At 38.1% G+C, this 10,543-nt stretch overlaps 1 protein-coding gene across 4 annotated transcripts in view; it reads right to left on the reverse strand.

Annotated features, from left to right (window-relative positions):
• cdc42bpb (CDC42 binding protein kinase beta (DMPK-like)) overlaps positions 1–9,990 on the reverse strand; it is a 198,209-nt gene extending 188,219 nt beyond the window's left edge. For all 4 annotated transcript variants that reach the window (XM_073039719.1, XM_073039718.1, XM_073039717.1 and 1 more), the window contains exon 1: positions 9,228–9,990. In XM_073039719.1, coding sequence (XP_072895820.1) covers positions 9,228–9,402 — 175 coding nt within the window. In that variant the 5' untranslated portion in view covers positions 9,403–9,990. The remainder of the gene's footprint in view (positions 1–9,227) is intronic.
• Positions 9,991–10,543: the final 553 nt, after the last annotated feature.

A 10,543-nucleotide genomic window follows, 5' to 3' on the forward strand; every position in this document is an offset into this window, starting at 1 on the left:
AGCACAGGGATCAATGCAATATCAATGCAATATCATGTAACTAAAAGTGAGGAGGATGAAAGAAAAAGGGAAAAGTTTAACATAAGTGATACTCAGTAAATTTGCCATAACACAATCATATCATAATACATGAAACCAGCCATCTTTATATTATATGGCTTTTTTTAATTAAGGGAATCTCAACAAGTGCTTAGGCAACAGATCAAATTTACAGCTAAAATCTCAAACCAATTATTAAACTGCCCCAGGAAACTTAATAAGCTTCACAAGATTATCACTCAGAACATGAAGTTAAAGATATTACTTTAAAGCAAGAAAGGGGTCTCAATTCAAAAGTACTATTTGAAGTGTATTATAAATAATTACACACCAAACTGGAGCAAGATTTTTTCCTTTGCATTAGTTTATTTCTAAGCAGTTAAACAAAGGAAATAGCGACTATTGTATTAGTCTAATAGCACTGAGATTACTTCAACATGAAACCCAAACAAATTACAGCCAAGGGAGATTTTCTTAGACAAATGACAAACATCATAATGGGAGGTCCTCATGAAAGATCCTAGACCTAACCACATTCTGCACTAACAGGCATGAAGAGGTCACTAATAATTTTCCCACTGAGTAACCTCCTCCATTCTCGCTGAGATATTCACTGATCCATTGCCACTCATGGATCACTTCCTGAAATTCCCTACCATTAAACTACTTCATAGGCACCATATCCTCAAGTCCTCAAAGAGGACCACAACCTTGTTGTAGGGTTTGGAGGCTTGGAGAACTATGTTGGTTGGAGTCAGGGTTGTGTAGTTTAGCTCTTGGTAGGGTTGCCCATGCCAAATGGGTCAAAGGGAAGAGGTCACACTAAGAGTGGTTCACCAGTCCTCCACGTCTGGGGGTTCTGTTCAGGCCAACAACCCTGACTGGTCAAAAGTAAAAAGTTACAAAAACAGCTATCAAGAATCTTTTTACAACTGCGTACATCACAGGTGGGGGGCTTCATTGCTGCTCTAAACGCCAGAGGAATGGTCTCTTCAAGTACAGAAAAATTAAGGAAGCCCACAGCAATGGCCAACCTGGATGCGTGTATCTATATGTGTGTTTTTCACACACACACACACACATGATTTTAATGCATGTATTCTGCACTGCCATGAATGGAAGGCATAAAAATACCATTTTAAACCATTTTATTATCTTGCCATTTGCCTTTTATCAACATTAAACGAGAGTCTTTCCTGTTACATATAACCACCAACTGCTGCTTCAGGTATTTAACAAGAATTACATAGTGCTGTACAAAACAAATTAATGTATTAATATTACAGGTAAACCTGCAACATAGTTTCTAGTCGGTACTTACACATCCTCTGAAGAAGGTATCAATTGAATCAAAACAGGAGATTCTTAATTTAACAAGAAACAAATAAACTGTCAATGAAGAATCCAAAAATAAAAGCATGTTCTGATAAAAGCTACATCAACCAGAAACATGAACCAAATATCTCTCAACAGATCCTGCCTGAATGTTTCTGTATTTCCTCCAGTGTTTAGTTACAAGAATAGGTTTGATGCTTTTAACTTGTCTAAGGGTTAGCTCAGTCATTTGAAATTTGTGAAACAAAAGGTTAAGAAACAATGCATGTGAAACCCTTCTGGGGAAAAGATGTTGCGCAATAGTAAATTATGTCCTCAAATATAAACTAAAATAAAACACAATATGGAGTTAGATCAGTTATTTGAAAATGAAATAACAATTCATAGGCAAACAACATATCTCTAGATATGTGATAGTCTGCTAGTTAGTTTGGATAAAATAAAATTATGATCTGACACTCAAGGAACTTAGCTCAACTACTTCAGACTACCACAAAGGCGATTCTCCCCCCCCCCCCCCCCCAAAGTGGCTGTATGTCTTTACCTGCTTTTCCCAGACTTTAACATAATTAGGGTGAGTCAAAACATCTGTATGGATGGCTAATATTTTAAAAATCTATATGTTATTAACTGACAATTGATTCAATGTTATAGGAATAACTTCTTCCCCTCTGCAATCACATTTCTGAACAGTTCATGAACACTATCTCATTATTCATCTTTCACACTATTTATTATTATAACTTGTTAAGCCTACTCTGTTGCCACAAAACCAAAAATTTCATGGCTAATATCTGTGACAATAAACCTGATTCTGATATATGTAAAACAAGGGAACAAATTGTTTACAATTCAAGAATAGGCTAAAATTTGCAAGGTTGAATAAAAAATGGTTTTGAAAACTTCAAATGTTAATCTCTGGAGTGTGATAGACATCCAAGGCAAATGACAAATACAATTTTTGAAGTAAAATTAAATGTTCTTTTCAATAATTCATTTTTCTAGTTTCAAATCCGCGTGTTTCATGGTAACTTCTTCGATACTACTGAGACAGATTTCTGAACTGAAACTCTGCAAACACAAAGTGATATTTAGTATTAAAGGAACCTTGATATGATCACTTTCTAAACTGTAAAATGAATAAGAATCTAACAAAGTATGTGATGGAATTTCCACTTACTTTGTATGCATCTGCAGACCCTTAATTAAATTATTTACAGAACTATTTCAAACTTGAACACCATAGTAACAAAATTATTGCAGATACAAGAGTTAAAAAGTGCCATAAGGATAAACAACATCTAAACTTCCTTTAACATTAAAAATATATAAATATATACAAGCAGCCCAAATGACTTAGTTCCAATACAAGACAATACAAATATCCAAACATAAATAGCTCATAAAACCTTCAGTACTAAGATCTGATGCAAGACAAATGCACAGCACACATTTTTCTAACCACATTATTAATACATACTTAACACCCTCCTTAATCAAATTCTGTAAGTAGAAATTGCAAGCAAATTTTCCAGATTTTTAAAATTAAAAACTACAAGTTTTATAAGCTGTAAATAGGAGCAGAATTAGACCAATTTGGCCATTCAGTCTGCTGTCATTTCATCATGACTGATCCACTTTCTCACTGAGCCCCAATCTCCTGTCTTCTCCCCATATCCCTTCATGCCCTGACTAAATCAAGAATCTATCAACCTCTGCCATGTTTTATGAAAATATTATAACACTATAAAAGATACAAAGGCCAACAAGAAATTTAAAAATCATATGAAAAATACAAGTCATCTGTGATTTAGACAGTTGATTCAATTTTTAGGACTGAATTCTGTCTAAAAGCTTGGCTTGGACTGGGAACGCTGCAGAAAGCTCAATTCTGTGCTGTATAACTGTGATTTTAAAGCCAATCAAGCCATTTTAGGTGTGTGGATTTATTTAAGAAATAATCAAAACTAATCAATTGCCCCACATGCTTCCTTTGGCATCCAAATATACAGGTCCAATTTTCCATTAAACTTGGATTTTGTTGAAACTCAGAAGAAGCACTGCTAGCAAGAGCAACAATATTATGAATAGCTTCACTGTTTCCCAAATCCTACCTCTGTCAAACGTGAAATTTTACATTATACTCCAAGTGCACAACATCAAAATAGAAGGAAGCAGAATCGACCTACTTGAATCTTCCATTTCTGACTCTTGTCTTATCCAAATAGAATTACAGTTGGCCCTCCTTATCCGCGGGGGATTGGTTCCGAGACCCCCCACGGATACCAAAAAATGCGGATACTCAAGTCCCTTATTTAACCTGGCTCAGTGCAGTGGTCTTTAGGACCCAGCGGAACCTCGGACTTTATTTAACCTGTTCAGTGTGGTGGACATTAGGACCTGGCGGTGCAGCTCTGAATCCGCAGTGTTTCTGTTCACGAAAATAATCACAATCACGATTGAAAATAAGGTGGAAGTAATAAAGCGATCAGAAAGAGGCGAAACGCCATCGATCATTGGAAAAGCATTAGGCTACAGTCAGTCAACAATCGGAACAATTTTAATGGAGCATGTGAAAGGCCCTGCCCCGATGAAAGCTACAATTACTACTAAGCAACACAGTGGTTTAATTATTGAAATACATATGTTTCTTAAGTGTTTTATATGCATAGAAAGGTAAAATATGTACTATACACTAAGAAAAACGTTTGACTAACTGACGCGAAATAATACCGGATGTACCTGTTCCGACTTCAAATCTGACTTAAAGACGGACTCAGGAACGGAACTCGTTCATAACCCAGGGACTGCCTGTACTTTTAAGTCATTTCTAGATTACTTGTAATACCTAATACAATGTAAATAGTTGTTATACTGTATTGTTTAGGGAATAATGACAAGAAAAAAGTCTGTACTTGCTCAAATAACGAGTGCTGGAGAGAGAACTTCCGGGTTTTTGCGATCCGCGGTCCATTGAATCCGCGGATACAGAGGGCCAACTGTACTACTTTTCACCGAAGGCGAAGAATTTTTAAGCCTATCCCAAACCCATTAAAACTGAGCAGAAACCCTACTGACACAAACTTCTGTCAAAGATGACTCAGAAAACCTCAAGAAATTTCACCCTTTCATCTTCTTTGCAAACGTACACCAAACCCAAGAACAAGCAATAAAGGTTCATTTTATTGTCAAAGTGTCCATGTACAATACAGCTCTGATACTTGTCTTCTCCAGATAGCCATGTAATAACAAAACCCATGGTGTTATTGAAAGAAAATATATCAACCCACCCTCCTCCCGCATGGAAAAGAAAAAGAAACAAAACTCACAAACCCAAAACAGCCTCCACCACCTCCATCTCCTAAAAACTAACAGATTGCCCATCCGGAAAACGGCAACTATTACATCAAAAACCCCAAACCCCCACCCTCACCAAAAAAATAGCAACTGTAGCATCAAACCCCCAACCCCTCTCCCACACTCAAAAAAAAAACAGATCGCCCACATAGAAAAATATCAAGAGCATCAGAGCCCAAATCCCCAACCCCTCCCTCGCACAAAAGTTAACACATCGCCCACCCACCAACTGGCAACAAGAAAGAAAACACAGAAAACTGAAGCAGACCAATATAAACTACAGTCCAATAATCACATAAAGATCAGAATTTCTAAAACATCCGTCAGCATCAAGGAGACCGGCTGCACAAACTCAGTCCTTTCGTGAAGAGCAACCACCACGCCAACCTAGCTACCGACCTCCACTGACCCCACGGCATCCGTGGAGAGCGACCGTTGACTTCCTCCGCATTCACCTCTTTGCGCCAATCTTCCTCGACAGTTCAAAATTAAAACAATCACAGCCCCATGCCCCTTCTCTGGTCTTCTCCACGAGGCAGCTCATGCTCTTGGTCCTCTCCAGGGACAGCAGAGCACGAGATCATTCAATCTAATTCTAAACAGCATGTCACAGACTCCAATATTTTCTGAAACACAATCAAGATTTTTAAAAAAGCAAGCAGAAGATGTAGACAAAGTGAAATAATTGAAGAGGATGGCTACCTGGAAGAGGGATACATCATGCACTTGCTCAGATCTGTTGTCTTTTAAAAAAAATCATGACTGATCCCAAACTTCTTCTGTTTTCCTGCTTACTTCCATAATGTCCTTAGCATCCAAACTGCAGAGATTAGAGGCCAATCCAATACACTCTCACCTCGCACAATGACCTCTTCAATTCAGGAGACATTTGTGTAAATTTAAGCTGCACCACCACCAAGTACAGCCTGTCTCAGGAACTAATACCAAAATTGTACATGGTACACCAGGTACTTTCTCCAAAACCCAAAACAATTCCAGCAGATAACCTTACTTCTGCAATAAAAGCCAAGAACCATTCACTTTTTCTCTCCCAAACTGTTTGTCCTACTGAATCAATAATTTTATGATTCATGAACCTGCACTTCAAGATCTCCCTGTACACAAAAATTGATTGGCTTCTCAAAATTTCCCTATTCTTCCTGTCAAAAGGACAACCACATTTTGCCATAATGCACTACGACCTCCTCTTCCCCCCTGCATTTGTTCATTTGCTTAATCTTTGCAGGCTTTCTGTGTCTTCCTCAATCAACTTTCTTACTCAGATTTGCATTATTGATTAACCTCAATCTATCACAGTCTATATTTTTAATATATGGCATTAATATGACCTGTGAATTGCTTAAAACTCAATACTAATCTCTGTGGAATCTTAGTAGCTGCATCGCAAACTCAAAGGCCAATTTATCTTCATGATAGAGGATTAAACTGGTAAATTGGTTTATTAATGTCACATGGTACAATGAAAAAATTGTCTAGCATACTGTACATACAGATCAATTCATTATAACATCAGAAAGCAGGTACAGGGTTTTGAGTTGGATGATCAGCCATGATCATACTGAATGGTGGTGCAGGCTCCAGTAAAGTGTAACAGCTACAGAGAAAGCACAGATAGTAAGATGAAAGGCCACAACAAAGTAAATTATGAGATCAAGAATCCATCTTTTCATTCTAGGAAAATTGTTCAATAGTCTTATAATAGCAGGATAGAAGCTGTCCCTGAGCCCAGTGGTATGTGCTTTTGGGCTTTTTGCATCTTCTGCCTGATGGGAAGGGAAGAATAGAGAATACCAGGCTGGGTGGGATATTTGATCATGCTGACTGCTTTACTGAGGCCGTTTTCCAATGATGTACTGATCTGCAGCCACAACTCTCTTGCAGTTAAAAAACAGAAATAGAAAAATCAAATATGTTACCTCTCCCTACCCCATCTTCTTGTGTAGTACTTTCTCAGAGGCATTTTGAAAACCAGATTAATTACATCTACTTGTTCTCTCTTTACTACCATGGAAGACTACAAGTGCTTTTTAGAAATCTGTATATGACAGCTGCAGTCACTTTATATAACTGGTAACATTCAAAAAGTGTTTTTAAATAGATTACAGATTAATAGATGAATAAATCCAAGTGCACAGAAGCACATTACAGTACACACGTGTTACAAAGGAGATGCATGCTTAGACCCGTAGTACCATTTTTCTTAATGCGAACACCTGATAACATTTGTGGTTTCTTTTGCAATGGGCTTAATTGGCTTTCCACTCCCCCACATAAAATCCATAAGAGCAAATTTTTACTCCACATCTCAAAATATTTTGATGGTGATTTGTTAATTCTGTAAAACCGAACTTCTATTACCCAAAATGCCAAAACTAAAACTCAGTCGCATTTTTATTCTACAAGTATCATAATATGCTGTTACAAATCTCTCCCTACATGAAATCTAATTTCTATAATACTGACTAGCTAGCTTTACTATAAATTTAATGTACAGAAGCTTACTAAGGACAACAAAAGCACCAACCTGAAGCCAGTACAATTTTTAAATTACAAATTAAGAACTATGCAAACAGATAAAGCTCAAATGTAGAGTTCCTTCCATATCTGTAAAATTTCATATTTTTACATATTTTACAGGTTTATTGAAATGACCATTGTTGCACTGTTAAAGGTTTTTTCTACCATATTATCTTGAACAACCCATATTCTCATGAGTACAGAGGCCTGGATATTTAAATGTTTGAGATGACCCATATAGCACTGACAGCTGTTAAAAATAGTCTAGTACTACATAGTAAATATGATAAAATTTACTGGATGCAAGGTGCAAATTGTGCATTACAAAATCCTTCAACATCTTAAATACATCTGCATGGTTGATTAAAACAAAAGACTGATGAAAAATACTGCTGTGGGAACTGTAATGTTACATAGCTAACTTCAAAATGATTACACTGAAATAAAGTAATTTAATAAAATGCACTTAAAAGCAGGTTAGAAGTTGATGTTAAACCTCTTGAGAAATATTGTTTATTTTACTAAAATAATGAAAAGTTCATTTACATAATCTGTGTAACTGATTCATGCATACATGACAAAATGGTACTGCTTTTATATTCCACGTGCATTTTGCAAATCAGTCCAAAATTAAAATTGTCATATGTGGTATGTGCAAGTAGAGAACTCCAGTGTACATTATAGAATATCTGTGACTATTAAATATTTATTCTATCCACCACCCCAACACATCATGGCTGCCATACATGCCACCTATAGAAAGTGCTACCACAACATGCCAATCCTGCATCTGTAGCATCCACCACACCTTCAAACTTTACCACCTAAAGTCATACATTAACATCACCTTTCTGGCTTGGAAAGTATCATTCCTTTGAGGTACTTGGTCAAGGGTCAAAATCTTGGAACTAACTAGCAGCATTGCGGGAATACCTTCACCACACAGATGACCCGAGTCTGAAAAAAGTCATCTAATCTCAAGGCTCCATAACTGCAGATATTTCCAGCTACACCCACATCCTTTGAACCGGTTTGTAAAGCTAACAATTTCCAAAACTATAGCAGACATTGCTAGTTACACAAAATGATGTGAATCTCAAATAATGCTGAAGATACGATTCTATGAGTTGAACTGTACACATTGTAAAGCTACTACTTTTTGTGGAAAAAAATCGTTTTCAAGCAATTTAAAAGTGAACCTTAACTGCCTTTCACCTTTGGAACAAAGCAAATCTTGCAAACATATGACACAGCCAAGAGATATCCAATAGTTTAGCACTTTGTGCCAGATGTGATATAATGCATCACCATTCAGTTGTTAATCTTATTACTGACGTCAATGAAAGAGCACAGGAAGTGAATCCTCTTAATTTGGAACAGAATGCTGACCACCAAACAGAATATTAAAACTGTTACTACTCTCACGTAACTAACGATATATCAGTCTCCAACGTTCAGATGCAAACTAATCTCCAGAAGAATAATATCAAGAATTAAAATGTGGATAAACTTGTGGTAGAAGGAACGCGCCACACCTTTTAAGCATCATCTCTCCACCTACTTATTTCAAATTGTGAAATACATGGATACTCGTAAATAAAAGTCAATAGGCTGTAATGACTGCAGTGGATCAAGCAGTTGTCATTCATGTTAGTAAGGAAACATCTTTTATACAGGAATCAAACACAACTACTACCATTAGGTAAACTTTGTGTTGAATTCCATTTTTATCCGTCTGTATTTTTAAGAAAACCACATTTAGACGCTCGAAACACAATGTGGATTACTAATTGCTAGTTTTAATAAATACCATTTTCCGACGCTTACATCGCTAGGGAAGATCAAAGCGATTCATAAAAAATGTCTCTAAAGAGAGTAAACACAGTTGGTTCGCGCATATGGACACAGGTCAAATAATGTCTATGATGTTACAACGGATCACCTAAGGCTTTGCTTACCCCATTCCAGGAATTCTGCGATGTATTTTTCCCGTCGTATAGGCGAGCTGCTACATTCGTTATACAAACATATTAAAATATCCAACAAAGTCTCCACACTCATTGAACTTGCGTTATTCTGAGGTCCGTTCAGGAGCAATTGCTCCAACTTCTTCAGTCGAACCTTCGCTGACATTTTATCGTTTCAACTTTATTTTTTGTCTAACCCTAAAACGATCCTCCTCAAAGGGCGACTGTTGAGCGCCTCACTCGTCCGAAAGAGATCAAAGCAGTGATTTATTTCACATTAAAAACGCAGGAACAGACATTTTCACGGTTGAAGTTAAAAGGTAAAAAAATATCAGCCACATTCAGGCCCAGCTAGCCATAATATTTCCTTCCCTCGCTTTCCCCACTACAAAAATAATCGATCCTTTCCTCTGCCAAAATAAACTTAAGCCTTAGTTAAACTGAAGCCCTGCCCTGCAAAGCCAGCTCGGCTGCTCAAGTGCGTTGTTCATTTCCTTTTTTTTCGCTCTCCCGAAGCGCCTCGGCGTCTTGTCGTCAGTGTGAAGCCGGCGGCGCTCATCCCACGGTCCGCCTCGTTACGTGCCTCGGTCCTCGTCCTCCTGCCGCCCAGAACCCAGATATCGGCCGTCACGGACCCGGTTCCCCCGTTATCGTGTGCGGGCAAATAATGGGCCGATTTAAGGGCACCCCACTCCGACACTGACCGACTCCTCGCAATCGGACACTCTCCACAAAGCAACCCACCGGAAACAGACAGACGTCACCTGATTGACAGCACCCCCCCTCCCCCCATTGGCAACAGGGTGGAACCTGGAGAGCGAGCTCGCGAGCGCGAGGGTCGGGAACGTGTCGCGGCAGATGCACGCTGCGTGCTTGGTAGCCTTGGGCTCGGTGGGAGAGAACGAACGGACAAGTCAAGACAACGCTCGATGCTAACTCACTTGTCACTTTGTTCTATTTTCCACACGCTAGTTTAACCTTGGGATATGTTGAGCATAGTCCCTGCTGTAGATCTGAACGTAATATAAAATGGGGAAAAAATGGCTTTCCATTCAAGTATAGCAAGTGCCCAGGAAGACGTAGTATCTAGATCGAAAAATGTTAATGCCTGTTTTAGAGAAAACAGTGTACTTATTGGTCCGTGTATTTTGTCTCAAAACTGTAATTATTCTCATCTCGAACGGATAAAATCTAGGGCTGCGCGTTCATCGAAAAGTATTTTTCGTTGGTCTTAACCCTACGTCTTTTCTAAGAAGTATGACCCGATGCAAGGTCTCGATTTGAAACATGGACTAGCCCTTTGCCTC

This window comes from Hemitrygon akajei, chromosome 3, assembly GCF_048418815.1.
Source record: "Hemitrygon akajei chromosome 3, sHemAka1.3, whole genome shotgun sequence".
NCBI lineage: Eukaryota > Metazoa > Chordata > Chondrichthyes > Myliobatiformes > Dasyatidae > Hemitrygon > Hemitrygon akajei.